Source organism: Mandrillus leucophaeus, unplaced genomic scaffold, assembly GCF_000951045.1.
Source record: "Mandrillus leucophaeus isolate KB7577 unplaced genomic scaffold, Mleu.le_1.0 Scaffold1265, whole genome shotgun sequence".
Taxonomy (NCBI): Eukaryota; Metazoa; Chordata; class Mammalia; order Primates; family Cercopithecidae; genus Mandrillus; species Mandrillus leucophaeus.
The window spans coordinates 297410-313097 of record NW_012101043.1 but is presented as its reverse complement, the minus strand read 5'-3'; the positions used below and the strand labels follow the sequence as shown (position 1 = coordinate 313097).

Below are 15688 nucleotides of genomic sequence, written 5' to 3'. Positions count from 1 at the left end.
CTAATTTAATTAGAGATCAGAACACAATGCATATGGGAACTGATTTTCCCATGCCCCCGTTTCCACCATGACAACCTCCTATCACTTCCTACTAAATGATGGGATTTCTTGGCATTCATTCTATTTCTCCCTTAGGATCAGGTGAATACCCTTATGGAACTGGCTGCATATTTTGAAAAAATAGGCCATCCTGATTCTAAGGACATACAGGCAAGGCAAGAGTCCTTGGTATGCCGATTTGAAGCTCTGAAAGAGCCACTGGCCACCCGAAAGAAGAAGCTCTTAGACCTCCTCCATCTGCAGCTGATTTGTAGAGACACAGAGGATGAGGAGGCCTGGATCCAAGAGACTGAACCCTCAGCTACATCCACCTACCTTGGTTAGTATAGCCTGAGCAGGCTAAGCCATTAGGAAAGGACCACAGTCTATAGATTGAGAGATCTGAGGTACAGAATTTGGAGCCTAAAAAGCTTGCTCTTACCTGTTTCTTCTCACACTCATGAAAATTTGTCCAGTCCTTCATAAAAATATTTTTTAAAATTATATTAAAAAATATACCTACTAAAACTAGACATGAGCAATGCCATGAATTTAGGGCCCCTGGGAAGAGCCAGAGTGCTCAGCATTTTGTTGCTTGCTCTAAAACTGTGAAGGTCTTTGAACAGTCATGGTTAATGTCTGAGATACTAAGTGTTTGTGTTTAGGTTGTAGTTGGCCCCTTCTTATAAATTATATGAGCTTTTTATTCTGATAATAGCAGAATAAAAATAATAAAATTTTAAAAAGTAGCAAATAAAGCACATATTGTCCTTTCTTTCAGAAGCTGCTAGTTCACCAGTGTCAAAGCCAGTACACTTATAATGAGGCACAGAAAAATGTGTAGGCAAATACAGTGCAACTTAGTATGCATATTTTGGAAACATCTATGAAAGGCTGGACAATGAGGGCAATGAAAGGGTTAGTCTGGGAAAACTTCCTGGAAGAAAAAAGACTGAGGCTTATTGGAAAGGCATAGAAAGTTTCTAGAGAGTATATTTTGAATGGGAAATAGTAAGAAAGAAAGTTTAGAGGGAAAAGAGATAAAGCATGGTTAGGATACAGGGAGGATAAAGCAGACAGCAGGATTTCGGGATCTTAGAAGATGAAGGAAATTCATAGTAAGTGGTATTTATTGTTTGCTTGTTAATGCTATGCAATCAATGAGACACTTTTTGTAAGTTATTTCTAGTGATTAAAAATAGATCTTCAAACCAGTTACACTGTGCCTTTTTCACGATGAGAAAACTTACGCATAGAAGATTTAAAAACTTTCCGAAGTCCATAGAAATTAGCAAGTAGAAGTTCCTTCCTTGTACATCACAATATGCTGAAAGACAATTGTGTGCATAATATTGAACATTTGAACTAAGAAGTTACTTGCCTTCCTACCTATCTTTCAACAAAAATAGTGACGTTTTCATTATCTGTTGCATAATAGTGAATTGAAATTTATTAATAAAAAGAGGCTAGGGGAAGAACAAAGATAAGTGGAGTGAATTCAGACAGATGATAAAAATTTAAAGAATCTTACTCAACGGTTAGAACTTCAAAGGGAAGAACAGCGGGTCCAAGAGTTCTAAAAAAGTGAGGTATGCTGCTTCCATACACCAGGATAATCCCAAACTTTGAAATTCCTTTCTCCTGCAGGAAAGGACTTGATTGCCTCCAAAAAGCTTCTGAATAGGCACAAAGTCATCCTGGAGAACATTGCCAGCCATGAACCACGCATTCAAGTGATAACAGAAAGGGGAAACAAAATGGTAGAGGAAGGTATGTATGATTGAGATTCAGTTGGCCAAAACATCACCAGACCAGACCTCTGGGAAGAAGTTTGTATTCTCTTAGGGTTTCAAGGGAATTTAAAAATATCTGACCCGTTTTCCCACTTAATTCTCTTTTGGCATTTCTGACAAATGGGCATATGGTTTTGTTTGTATATTTCAATAACAGGAATATTCCAATCCTGTGAACCACTATTTGTTTGTAAAACAAAAATTATTAAAGTAAAATGTCTTAACCCTAATCATTAATATGCTTCTCTGTAGAAGTTCCAGAATTCAGAATCTAATTTACAAAGCACTGTGAATTAAATCATGTCTCTTTTCCATATGGGAGCTTCCAGATCTGTGAAGGCAGACCTTAGTTATACAGTGCTGACCTATTTTTATAGTAAACTGCTCCATTTCTTTAGTTTCTCACTTCATATAGTTTCAATGCCTCTGTTCATTCTTTTCATCCAATTCAGAAATTCCTGGTGCTTAAGTATGATGTTCAGTTCTGAACCTCATAAGCCAGGTATGGCATATGCAATGCAGATTACATTGGGATTTTCCCTCTATTGACTGAAGAATCAATTGGTGCCAACCAATATCTAGTTTTCAAAAGTGTAGGTTAAAATTCAGTTTGCTGAGCAAAACTTCAGATCCCAACTGAGTGATTCAAGCCCACAAATGTTTACTTGGAATATCTGTGTTACTATAGAAATTCGCCTGTTTTTTAAATCTTCAACTATACTTGTGGATTTTGTCTTCTTCTCTTTTCGGTTCTATCAGGTTTTGTTTCATATATTTTGAAGCTCTGTTATTACATGCATATACATTTAGGATTGTTATGTCTTTTCGATGAAGTTAAATCTTCACATTATGAAATATCAATCTTTGGGCCGGGCGCGGTGGCTCAAGCCTGTAATCCCAGCACTTTGGGAGGCCGAGACGGGTGGATCACGAGGTCAAGAGATCAGACCATTCTGGCTAACACGGTGATACCCCGTCTCTACTAAAAAATACAAAAAACTACCGGGCGAGGTGGTGGGCACCTGTAGTCCCAGCTACTCGGGAGGCTGAGGCAGGAGAATGGCGTAAACCCGGGAGGCGGAGCTTGCAGTGAGCCGAGATCCGGCCACTGCACTCCAGCCCGGGCGACAGAGCGAGACTCCGTCTCAAAAAAAAAAAAAAAAAAAAAGAAAAGAAAAGAAAAGAAAAGAAATATCAATCTTTATCCATGGTGAAATTCTTTGTTCTGAAACCTACCTACTGTGACTGTAATAAAAGCCACATATACTATCTTTTGATAAGTTTTTGCTGCATATTTCTCTATCTTTTTGCTTGTGCTCTGTTTCTTATATTTAAAGTGGGATTCTTATAAATAGCATATAATCAGGCCTTGTTTTTATTCTATTCAATCTGGTAATTTTTCTTTCTTAATTGTGATATTTAGACAGTTTACACAGTGCAATTATCAATATGGTTTATTTTAAATCTGGCATGTTGCTATATTTTTTCTTTTTATCTATCACTTTATGTCTCCTTTAGATCAATTTTGTATTTATTGTGATTCCATCTTATCTTCAAATTGGCCTATTAGCTACAATTGCTGTTTTGTGTTTGTGTGTGTATGTTTTTTTATAGTGCAGTGATTTTGCCATTGTGATTTGGAGTCCTTTTGGGGTCTCTGACACACTTTTAGTGGGTTCACAAAGTTAAAATATTTTCATAGTAGTGCTAAGACTATTATTTCCTTTTACAGACTTATCCTTTTATAAGCACAGGATGGAGTTTTCCAGAGCCTACAGATGGGTGATGATGTCACTCTTCTGTTTAGTGGAGTATATACTTGTACATTCTTTTCTTTCAAAGCTTCTTGTTTTGATTTCTGATATGGGAACTATTAATGAGTCTAACTATATAAGCAAAACATTTTTTTCATCCTTAATAATTTTTAAAATTGTAAAGGGATCCCAAAAGCACAAATTTGAGAGCCCACTATTCTAGGAATTAAAATATAGATTTTTAATCTATCATAGTCTAATTTCAAATAATATTATGCATTTCATGTTTAATATAAGATTCTTAAATGGATATCTCCCTTTGTTTTCACCCTTGTGCTATTGGTGTCACATATTTTTACATGTTATAAACCCTATATTTCAATGTCATTATTTTTGCTTTGATAGTCAACTGGTTTTGAATGAAATTATTAAATGAGAAAAAACTCACCCTCATATTTCCCATTTCCAGTGTTCTTAATTTCTTTATTTAGGTTAATATTTTCATTTGTATTATTTTTCTTCTGCTTGAAGAACTTCCTCTAACATTCCTTATACTGCAGGTCTTCTATCCATAAATTCTCTAGATTTTTGTTCATCTAAAAGTCTTCATTCTACCTTCCATTTTGAAATATATTTTCACTACATATAAAATTCTCAGTTGACAATTTCTTTCTTCCAGTATTTTAAAGATGTGCTGCCTTGTCTTCTGACTTTGCAAGCTTCTGATAAGATGTCTGTTGTCATCATGATCTTTGCTCCTCTGTATATAATGTATCTTTTTTCCCCCCTCTAACTATTTTAAAGCTTTTCTCTTTATCACTGGTATTAAATAATTTGATTATGTGATTACTCGATAGGGTTTTCCTTGTTTCTTCAGCTCGGTGACTGTTGAGCTTCTTGGATCTGTTTTGTTATGGTACTCCTGGGGCAGCCTTTATTCAGGGACTGATTTAGAGATGAGCATAGTATGGATATATTACTCTTCTGAGGACCCTATCTCATGTATTACAATATTTTTTCCACTTTGATGGGTGGTGATGTTAACTATTTTCATTCTTAATTGAGGCCTAGAAGTTGTTTGGCCACTGCTTTTAAGTCACTCTTTTCTCACCGTACAGGATTTCCTTATACATGTGTGCGTGTGAGTAATCAGACAAATACTCTAGGGAACTTCTCTGATAAGTTCTATCTCTCTGTAACACCCTTCTCTTTAACACTCAACCTCACAAATCCTAGTTCTCTTGTCTTTCCCAAATGTTGATCTCTGTGTCCTCAATTCAGTGTGACTGGTGGTTCTATTTGGGTTAGCTCCCCAGGCCTATAGCCCAGAAACCTCCCGAGGCATAAGCTTGGCAATTATAGAACATATCTCGTTTATTTCCCTTCTCTCAGGAATCACAGTCCTCCATCCATTGTCTGAAAATCATTTTATCTTATAGCATTTCCTGTTTTCTAGTTGTTTAGGGTGGAAGAGCAATTCTCATAATAATAACTCCTTTATGGGAAGAAATGGAAATCAGCTGATTTTTCTGCTTCATCTAAAGAACACATGATTTTGGATCTCTGAGCATCACCCATACATTAGTATTCTGTTTTCAAGTCTGTATTTGTCAGACAATACCAACCTATTCACCACCACATGCATATCTCCCACTAGTAACTTTTGTTACTTAATCTCACTCAGGATATTTCAATTCCCAGGTAACTCGAGAAAAATATAACGTTGATTAAATAAGGTACCATTTTTATCACTTCCTTTCTCTTTTCCAAGGTACCAAAAGGATTAGAGAATGGTAAACACTCCTGAGGATCATACTCACCTTTTCTATAACTACTCCATAGGACACTTTGCTGCAGAAGATGTGGCCTCTAGGGTCAAGAGTTTGAATCAGAATATGGAGTCTCTCCGTGCTCGAGCTGCTAGGCGACAAAATGATCTGGAAGCCAATGTCCAGTTCCAGCAGTACCTGGCTGACCTGCATGAAGCAGAAACATGGATCAGAGAGAAGGAGCCTATCGTAGACAATACTAACTATGGAGCTGATGAAGAAGCGGCTGGGGTAACGTGGGGGTGGGTTTAACATTGTGAATCCTCAACAAATGCAACCAAATTGTCAATTTAGGGTTTGCTTAGGTTGTGGGACAGCTACAGATTCTGCCAGATTATTTGGGGTTTCCAGAGTGATCGCCTTTGGCCTTCATCTGCTGAGACTCCCTCAGATTTGACAGGAATCACCAAAGATATGCTACATTTTTCTCATCTCATAGAGATTCATACATTCTTTAGAGATTATCTAAATCAAAAAAGTGTGATCAGAGTCATCATCATAATCCCATCCTAAACTTTTCAGAGTAACCTTGAGCATTTATAAATTAATCACGGTTTTAAGACATAGACACCTTAATTACTTTATTAAAATAAATTTGGACAGATACACTGAGATATGCTGGGGCAAGAAGAACCTCAAAGGTTATAATCACACTTTTTATCCATTTATTTGTTTTGCTTATTGTCCTATAGGAAGCTGGGATACTATTTCACAAACTTTTGGCACTAGAAGTAATTGGTATGCACATTTTAATTTACGCTAATGTTTATCTTATAAAGTAACAATATCAACAGCATCCTCTTTTCAGCTATAATCTGTGTTAATAAAAATACTTTTGCAAGTTTGAGTTAATTTTGATTTTAGTAAACATATTGAAATTACAATTTATTTATTAACTCCTATTTCCTTAATGCTTGCAAATTTAGGGTTAAAAAGAACTTTATAATAGATGGAAAGTAGCTTTTACCAGGATCTAAGACAAAAAGCATAACCCAAAATAATAGTAGTTGAAATAACAGTGTTCCTCCTGTATTCATTCTGATGATCTTCCATCAATAAATCCAGGCTCTCCTAAAGAAGCATGAGGCCTTTCTATTGGATCTCAATTCATTTGGAGACAGTATGAAAGCTCTACAGAATCAGGCAGAAGCCTGCCAGGTAAGACTAACTCAGTGATGGCAGAAATCACACTTCCCACCACAGAGAAAAATAAATTGTCTTTATTGCTGATTTTTTACTTTCTACAACCCAAAAACAATGACAAAGAAAACATTAAGTTCTATGACTCTGGTATGCAGGAACTGTAGCAGCTACAATTTAGTCCAAAGGAGACTTCATCCAAAAGAACTTTTTGATAAAAGGTATCATGTCTTCACTGATGTATTTTTGGCTTTCCTCTTTCCTTCCTTTTATATTTCTACCCTCTTTCTTTCTTACTTTCTTCATTTATATCTCTCCTTCTTATCTTTCTTCTTTATTCCCTTCTTTTGTTTCTTAATTTTTAATGCCAAAGCATATTAAATGTCTACTCTATGCAAGTATGAATAAAAAATCCTGATTTGCAGGAAAATTACAGCCTATTAGGAGACCAGACATTTGACAGTAAGTGCATATAACAGATGTATGAACAGCACAAAGAGTCTCAAAGAAAGGACTCTTGTGTTCTCTTGAAATAACAGTACTGGAAAATAGGAAAATTTTCGTAGCTGAGGGACACCACCTGATCTGAATTATTAAGGAAAAACAGATGGGTGGTTTACTGTGCAGAGAAAGAGGATAAGGTTTTTCTAGTCAATAAACCATGACAGCAAATGCACTGAGGCACAAAACAATCAAGTTTTGTGGAAAATGCAGTTGGTTAAGAATGTGAGAATGGAAGATGCAATTGGTTGAGAATATGAAATGGCTCAGGTACAAGGTAAAATGGGGTGTCATGAAGATTCATTGAACTGGAATCAAATTAATGTTGTAACAATGTCTTCTGTAGGTAGTGGTAGAAAAGAAGAGACACACTTCTTACCTTCAAGGAATTCTTTCTAATGAGAGGTTATTAATCCACATATTCAGAGTAAACAAAAGACATAGACTCAGTCTGTCAAATCAGTGTATATTTACAGACCTCCTATGCTGTGCCTTCACCAGGCTCTGCACAGTGTGTGCCTAAACAAGAACAGATGGATTTATACATTGTGTGGTATGAGGAAACACGTTACCTAAAGGAGATGAAATCAGAGGACTCTGTCGGCGGAGGTGCATATTCAACTCCAACTTGAGGAAGGAGTGGGTCATTCCTTAGGAAGAGGATTTATGTTTTGCTTGATTTCTCAGAGACACGAAATTGGCAGAAAGTAAAAATCAGAGAAAATTCTACCTTAGAATGCATACTGCTTACTAAACAGAGACACAAGATATTTTTAATGATCTCAGTTAATGTTCTCAATTTTTAAAGTTCTGTGGCCTTTCCTGTGCTATTGATCACTCATCTCTCAAACAGAAGGTCCAGAGCTCTTGACATAGTAACTTAAAGGCCAGAAGGAATGGGAAGAATTGTCAGTGGAGGTACAGGGAAAGGTGTACCTCCTTTCCCTGTAGGGGAAAGACAGATAACGGGTCTTTCACTTTCTCAAATAATTTTCTGAAATGTTCATATGTATAATCCTTTTGGATCTTCTTAAGGGAGTACACTTCTTAGAATGTATTCCTCCCATTTTAAGAACTGATGGCTTAGAGCATTTAATATGTTTCTGACAAATCAAAGCTTCCTTGCTTTGGGTTTATAGTTCCCAACCTGTCTGTCCCCTGATAAGTGTCAGAAAGGAACAGTCTGAAGACCACATACTTTAATCTCTGCAGCCATGTAAGAGGTTCCAGCCAGAGGCTCTTTTCTCCTGGGAAGCCTAAAGGACTGCTCACCCCTGGTAGGTTGTACAGGGAGATATTTGCAGTGCGTGACTGACACCTGCTTCCTGTTTTTGTTCAGCAACAACAGGCTGCACCAGTGGAAGGAGCTGCTGGAGAACAAAGGGTCATGGCGTTATATGACTTCCAGGCCCGCAGCCCCCGAGAGGTCACCATGAAGAAAGGTGATGTCTTAACGCTGCTCAGTTCCATCAATAAGGTGACTTTTCCTTCTAATGTTTCCATCAAAAAGTGGCTCTTTCAGAACCATCTCTCCCAATCTTGCCAGATATTCACATTTTTACCATCCAACGTTTATTTTATTATTTTATTTCTTGAATAACTATAACTGATTAAGTAGTATTTTTTCCTGTAGATATTTTGCAGGATCCTACACAGTTCTTTTGGAATTAAAATCCCAGTGTGACAGTTAAAATCATAAAGAGTTGAAGTTATATAATCAGCCCAAAGATATAGAAAGTATGAGTGAAAATTCTGTAATATATTTAAAGGGCTAAGCTGTCCCTTTCTTTTTTCCTCTTTGCTTGTTCCTCTTCTGTGCCAGTATTTCTAGTGATAAAATAACAATGTCGGGTTAGATGGAGCCTGCTGAAAGATGAGTCTTTTGTCAACTTGATTTTCTTTGGATCTTGTGCCTAGGAGAACAATGATAAAATACTGGTTGAGATTTTTAAATATATTTTTCATAAAAACTGAAGTAATTTTTTTATACTCTAATACCTAATTAATCTACAAAAATTCTTAAGAAGAAAAGAAAATAGTTTGGGCTATAGTTATTCCAAAGACAAGTAAATTTTTGGAGCGGCAGATGTTTCCTTATCAAATAACGCGTGCTACTCCCTTTTTTCTTTGTCTAGGCCTCTTCATTATTTTTTGACAAAATTAACCTCAGAGTTTTGGTAGATGTAGCAACAGTTCAAAAATAAAAAAAAAAATAACACTCAGGTATATGAATGTCAGAGCAATTCACATTTTTCAGACCTCTGCAAGAAGAATAGGGGAGAAGAAACTTTTGTGCAATATCCCCCTACACAGACGCTCCACTGCCAAGAAGTCCAGCTAGAACCTGGATCCATGTGTTTTTTGTAAATTCCTGATGAACAAAGTGCCCCATCATTAAAAGAGCCGTCCTGGGTGTTTGAAAACCTCTCCAAAGTTAAGGGTCTAACGTTATGTATCAAATTACTTGATTTCAGGGGCTTGTCTATGCAATTCTTCGTTTCATTTCTTGGTCATATATGAAAATTATGTGCTACCCATTAGACATGGTTAGCTTATCTTTGCCATTAACCTGTGCCTGGGCCAAGAGACTTAGTATTGAAGTCTCTCCCATTTGTTGCTTTTCCAAGAATTAATGAAGCAGTGGGGATCTGCTCTCCCTTCAGGACTGGTGGAAGGTGGAAGCTGATGATCATCAGGGCTTTGTCCCAGCAGTCTATGTCAAAAGACTGGCCCACGATGAGTTCCCGATGCTCCCACAGCGGCGACGAGAAGAGCCAGGCAACATCGCCCAGCGCCAGGAGCAAATTGAGAACCAGTAAGTTCTGGAGCCTGGAGAACTGAACAGTACTTGGCCAGACATTTTTGGCCGAAGACATTTCTTCTCATGACCCTGCATCTGTTAGATTCGAGATGCCACAGAAAATTTGAAGATTTTAAGAATTGAAAGTAAACCTAGAATCCTTTAAATGTTTCAGTTTCTTTTTGAGGAAAGGCAACCCCAGAATCATTCTATCAATTTCCTGAGGTCAGACACTTCACAGAGCTCTTCTGATTCCCTGCCCCACATTGTTTCAAGGTTGTTAAAGTCTCCTGACATCTACATGAACTTCGTTTACTACGCCAGGTTTTTCATATCCAGTTGTCAGTTACCATGTAAAAATGTCACTTTTATGAAATGGGGAAGGAATGCTGGCAGTCATACTATTGGGTCACTGGCATTTTTACTATTTTTAAATGCAATACTATGTGTTTATCTTTTTGCCCCCAAGGCTGTTTTCCTTCTATCTTTATTTCCTCCTCTCTTCTACTGTTCTTTTGCTTTCGATTTGTTTTCCCTTTCATTTTTGTTCCTTTTTTCTCTCTGTTTGTCACTCAGCCTCTACTCTTCGGTATTTTCTCTTTCTTTTATTCCACTTTTCCCACTTCTCCATCCAGATACCGCTCCCTCTTGGATCGGGCAGAAGAACGCAGACGTCGTCTATTGCAACGTTACAATGAATTTTTATTGGCCTATGAGGCAGGAGACATGCTGGAATGGATTCAAGAGAAAAAGTCAGAAAACACTGGGGTGGAACTAGATGATGTTTGGGAGCTGCAGAAAAAGTTTGATGAGTTCCAAAAGGTGAGAAACAGGAACCTTCTCCAGACACCATTTTGAAGGTTGCCATCATTTCCTTTTATCCCACAGCTTATCCTACATGATCTTTTAACTTATTTAGCACTTGTTATATATTCTCCCCAAAGCTGTTGGCAGTTCTGTGGCTCAGGTCTCCCTCTAGGTATTGTAGTTGTTAATAATTGGAAGGGAAATGCAGAGAAAACTAGTTACCCTAACTGCAGCCTTCAGTGCCTGCCACTCTAAAATCCTCCCTGGAGTGCTGGTCTTCCTGAATTCTTCACAACTTGCCCTATACTATACTTTGTTTCCAATGCCCAGGTTGGGATAAGGTATTGTTGTACCATGTGTAAAGTTTAATTGTGGGGCAGAGTTTGGGGTGGAAAAAGGAAGAACCTGACCTGACAAACAATTTCTAATTTTTTGCCTACCTAAAACCTTTTTAGCATTCTTTCTTCCATTAGATATTTTTCCATTATCTTAACTAGCAGTGAGCGTACATTCCTTCTTTTCTTTTTCTTTTGATATCTTCCACATGGGATTTAACACATACACACACACACACACATACACACACACAGGGGGGGAGAGAGAGAGAGAGAGCGCGCACTCCCTAGAGCTGTTTCTTACAAATATCTCATAATGCAGGCAGATAGTGACTCAGTTAAAGAAATTCTATAAAGCTGGAGTTTGTACTGGTAGAAAAGGATGTTACACAGCTTGGGTATCAATCCCTCTAATGGTATAACTTAACCCAGGGGAGATTTAAAGAAATCTAGAAAAATGGCTATGCTTCATACTGCAGATAAATAATAGTTCTCTTGACAAGTTTTGGATAGCCACTAGGTGTCAAGATCTTTAAGGATACTCTTCTCAGTGGCGGATTGGAGAAGAGGAGCTTGGTGTGTATTACAGGTGATGTCAGCAATGTTTTGCTGTTTAGCCAAGTAGGGGCAGAGATGGACAGGTAAGTATGGTAGATTCTTGATGAGGGGATTTATACTGCTTTGGATGAATTTTCCCATTCAGGATTTGAAGACCAATGAGCCTCGGCTAAGGGATATCAACAAGGTAGCTGATGATCTACTATTTGAAGGACTTCTAACACCAGAAGGAGCTCAAATCCGGCAGGTAACTAAGGCTCCCTCCATCCCTCCTCACTACCAGGTTGGGCTTTGGGAGTCCTCATTTCACTTCAACATGGAACTTTATATTCTGCAGATCCACTAGATCATGCAGAAAGTAACAGCTGTATGGCATTGGCTATAGGAAAGGTCAAAGACAATAGCCTCCAAAATCCCTGTATTTTTGTTGTCTAAATTAACTTAATTAAAGCAAGCTCATTTGTTAACATATATTGAGTGTCCTCCATGCCCTCACGTTTGTCATTTCATGGATGGAGTGGGAAAGGAGACAAAAGTATTGGTAGCAGAAATTAAGATGTAGCTTTAAGAGGCAGTATTAGGAGGTTTAGGTAATATTACACTGGACATTAGTTAAATTAGATTTACATCATAGCTCTATTCTTGTCTGACTCTGTCCTCAGACAAGTCTCTTCATTTCTAAAAACCTCAGTTTCTATATCTGAAAAGTAAACATTGGATAGCACAATATCCAAATTATGATATCCAAACCTCCTTTTAATCTTCTGTACCAGGCTATATCAAATTAAACAAAGTTTTTTCCTTACATGTCCACCCAATAATATAATTGAATTTGAATTGCAATTTTAGAATATGTACATTGGAACTGACCTAAAATTCTTAAATTACAACACATACTCACCTCCCTTTCACTGTCACACACACAAGAGATACTCAATTACATGAATGCAAAGAAAATGCAGATAAAGAAACCATGATAGTGGGAAGAGGTTGATTAAGAAAATTTACTGGAAGACACAGGTTCTGATCAATGTGCTGAAGAAGGAGAATATAGGTCAGTAGAGATAGAGGAGAGGCCATTCTTGACCTGATTCAAATCTGGATCTGTGATTCCATAAAAGATCTAATGAACATTAATAAATGTTCAGTTAGTTCTCTGGATTGCCATAAGTCAGTGGGGATGAGTTTTCTGCCTGTTTTTATAGTGGTTGTTATGGGATATGAGGGAGAAGAAATATGAAGGGGAGCAATGTACTTACCCCCTATAGAAAGTAGGGCTTTAAGAGGCTACCTGTTTTATTCAATTCAGGATACAGAATTATTTGTCTTAGAGAAATGTGATCACTTCTAACTACCAAGGTAACACTTTCCGTTCATTTTTTTGGAGTTTATTGTGTCGTGGAGTTTATCACTTTCTCTGAGGCACTGGCAAAAATGAGACCCAAGCTCAAGCTGTCCAAGAAAGGAGCAAAGCTATGCAATTTCTGAAGAAAATAACATAAGGACAATTATGATTTAAATCTTGTCTTGTCTTCAGACACTACTGAGCCATGTGAGTTAGTTCTCCATCTCAAGTCTGATGTTTTTGCCTCTTTTAGGAATTGAATGCCCGCTGGGGTTCTTTGCAGAGGCTTGCAGATGAACAGCGGCAGCTGCTGGGCAGTGCCCATGCTGTTGAGATGTTTCACAGGTAAGAATTTTAACTCTAAAAAAGCAGTGCTGCTTTACAACCCACTCACAAAACTTCTAAGTCTATTACTATGGTGGAACCATAGATACTAATATAATCTTTCTTCCTGAGATGGAGACAATGTGCCAATAGAAAATTAGGCTTTTTAGTAGTATAATTCTCACTTCGCAGACGGGATAGTCCCAGACAACCCACTTCAATTTTCTAATGCCTAGGCTTGGGTCTTGGAACACAATTAGTAGTCTATATATGTTTCCATGAAAATGAATAAAACTTAAGCTGAGTGCAATGGCTCATAGCTGTAATCCCAGCACTTTGGGTGGCCGAGGCAGGAGGATTGCTTTAGGCTGAGAGTTGTAGACCAACCTGGGCAACAAAGCAAGACATTGTCTCTACAAAAAAATAGAAAATGAAAAATTAGCCCAGTGTGGTGGCACAGGCCTGCAGCCCCAGCTACTTGGGAGGTTGAACTGGGAGGATCACTTGAGCCCAGGAGGCTGAGACTGCAGTGAGCCTTGAACACACCATTGCACTCCAGCCTATTGCAACAGAGTGAGACCCTTGTCTTTAAAATCAAAACAGAAAGAAAGAAACTTGAAGTTGAAACAAGAAGTTTAAGTAATTACATTTCTGAACTAGAAGTCAACAGTAGAGGGCAGCAGACATCACATTGACTAACAGCTCATTCAACATTTTTCTTGTTTGATTTTCAAACTAAGAAACACAAAGACACATACAAACAAGTAAACAAACAAACAAAACAGAAACCAAACACCTTCATTGTGTATAAATGTATTTTTGATGATGCAGGGAAGGAAAAACAGGCTCAGACAGGTCTGTGTGTTCAGAACGCTTAAGATAGAAAGCTATGAAGTATGATAGCTAAGCATGTGACTGCCGTCAGATGGCCTGGTTCAAGCTTAGGCGCCACCATTCAGCAGTGATATAATCTTGAGAAAATACTTATCCTCTTTAGTCCTCAGTTTTCTGATCTATATAATGGAAATGGTAATAGTAACTGTGCTTCTTGGAGTTGTGAAGATTAAACGAGCCTAAGTTTCTAGCACATGAAAAAGAATGATGATAATTGGTGGGGGTTGGGGGTAGGGGATGGGGGGTGTGAGGGTGGTGAGTGGTAGTGATGATAACTTTCTTGTGAGCCCCACTAGCCTGCCTCTGGTACATATCCTTACTTTTGAACTCTCTACTCTCTTGTATACCAGAGACGCAGATGACATGAAGGAGCAGATTGAGAAGAAGTGCCATGCCCTCAGTGCTGCAGACCCTGGCTCAGATCTATTCAGTGTTCAGGCTCTTCAGCGACAGCATGAGGGCTTTGAAAGGGACCTCGTACCCCTGGGAGATAAGGTGAGACAGGTCCTTCAAAGCTTTTCCAACACTTTCCACTTTATATTTAACCCTATACCAATGCCCTCTTCTTTGGTTCTCTTTTTTGGTCTCTTATTCTTATATTTCTCTTTGTTTCATATTTGTTTTTGTACACTGTCCCTAAGGCAAGACCATGAAAAGGATATGCCCCATGACCATTAACATGGGGAAAAACTTGTTCAACTCCTGCTGTCTGAGTGAGCACCCTATATCCCCTTATCTCTTTGGTAGGTGACAAGTGACCAGATCTTGTGGCAGCTAGGTGGAGGCCAGTAGCTCAGGAGAAATAGCAAATGTCCATATCCAGGATGATCAGGCCAATGCCTGAGCATGGTGCATGTTTTTCTTAGCAAGGAATTGAATGAGTTGTTAAATTCTGTTTCAACCCAAAAGTGTACTCTGGAGCTTTCCAGATATACTCAGAGGCTTGGCATTATCATGCAGGACAAAAAGAAGCTCCTCGCATGAAGAATCAAGACCCTTGGGTTTCCTAATTGAGGTTGCCACTAACCAGCAGAGTCACTTAACCACTCTTCCCCACAACCCTCTTATTTTTAAAAAGAAGTATGGTAATGCCGATTGTAACTACCTTAGGGAGTTATGTGGACTAAAAGGTTGATATTATTTTATAAAGTATTATGACATACTTATACATCACTGATGTCTATTTCAGGAGCTGAATACTGGGACTTAGGAGTCTCCTTTTGCTAAGATTCAGGTGTGTCTCTCGGCTGATTATCAGAGCTATTGTACCTCCCCAGGTGACCCTATTGGGGGAGACAGCGGAGCGTCTCAGTGAGTCCCATCCAGATGCCACTGAGGACCTGCAGAGACAGAAAATGGAGCTGAATGAGGCCTGGGAAGACCTGCAGGGGCGCACAAAGGATCGTAAGGAGAGCCTAAATGAGGCCCAGAAATTCTACCTGTTCCTCAGCAAGGCCAGGTAGAGTGGGGTGGGTAATGTCCATGTCTGGCCTCTAAGTAGACTGTCTAGGAGTGGTCTGTGTACAGATGCTGTTCACTGCTGGGTTTGGAGGGCACCGCTGCGTTCAA

General features: G+C 38.4%; 1 protein-coding gene across 1 annotated transcript in view; it reads left to right on the top strand.

Annotated features, from left to right (window-relative positions):
* The window catches only part of SPTA1 (spectrin, alpha, erythrocytic 1), a 75941-nt gene that overhangs the window by 21531 nt on the left and 38722 nt on the right, over positions 1 to 15688 (top strand). The window contains exons 17-27 of the mRNA XM_011972058.1: positions 136 to 379; positions 1687 to 1809; positions 5429 to 5646; positions 6481 to 6573; positions 8396 to 8533; positions 9720 to 9871; positions 10492 to 10678; positions 11702 to 11803; positions 13155 to 13246; positions 14470 to 14614; positions 15397 to 15578. Of these exons, the coding sequence (XP_011827448.1) occupies positions 136 to 379; positions 1687 to 1809; positions 5429 to 5646; positions 6481 to 6573; positions 8396 to 8533; positions 9720 to 9871; positions 10492 to 10678; positions 11702 to 11803; positions 13155 to 13246; positions 14470 to 14614; positions 15397 to 15578 (1676 nt within the window). The remainder of the gene's footprint in view (positions 1 to 135; positions 380 to 1686; positions 1810 to 5428; positions 5647 to 6480; positions 6574 to 8395; positions 8534 to 9719; positions 9872 to 10491; positions 10679 to 11701; positions 11804 to 13154; positions 13247 to 14469; positions 14615 to 15396; positions 15579 to 15688) is intronic.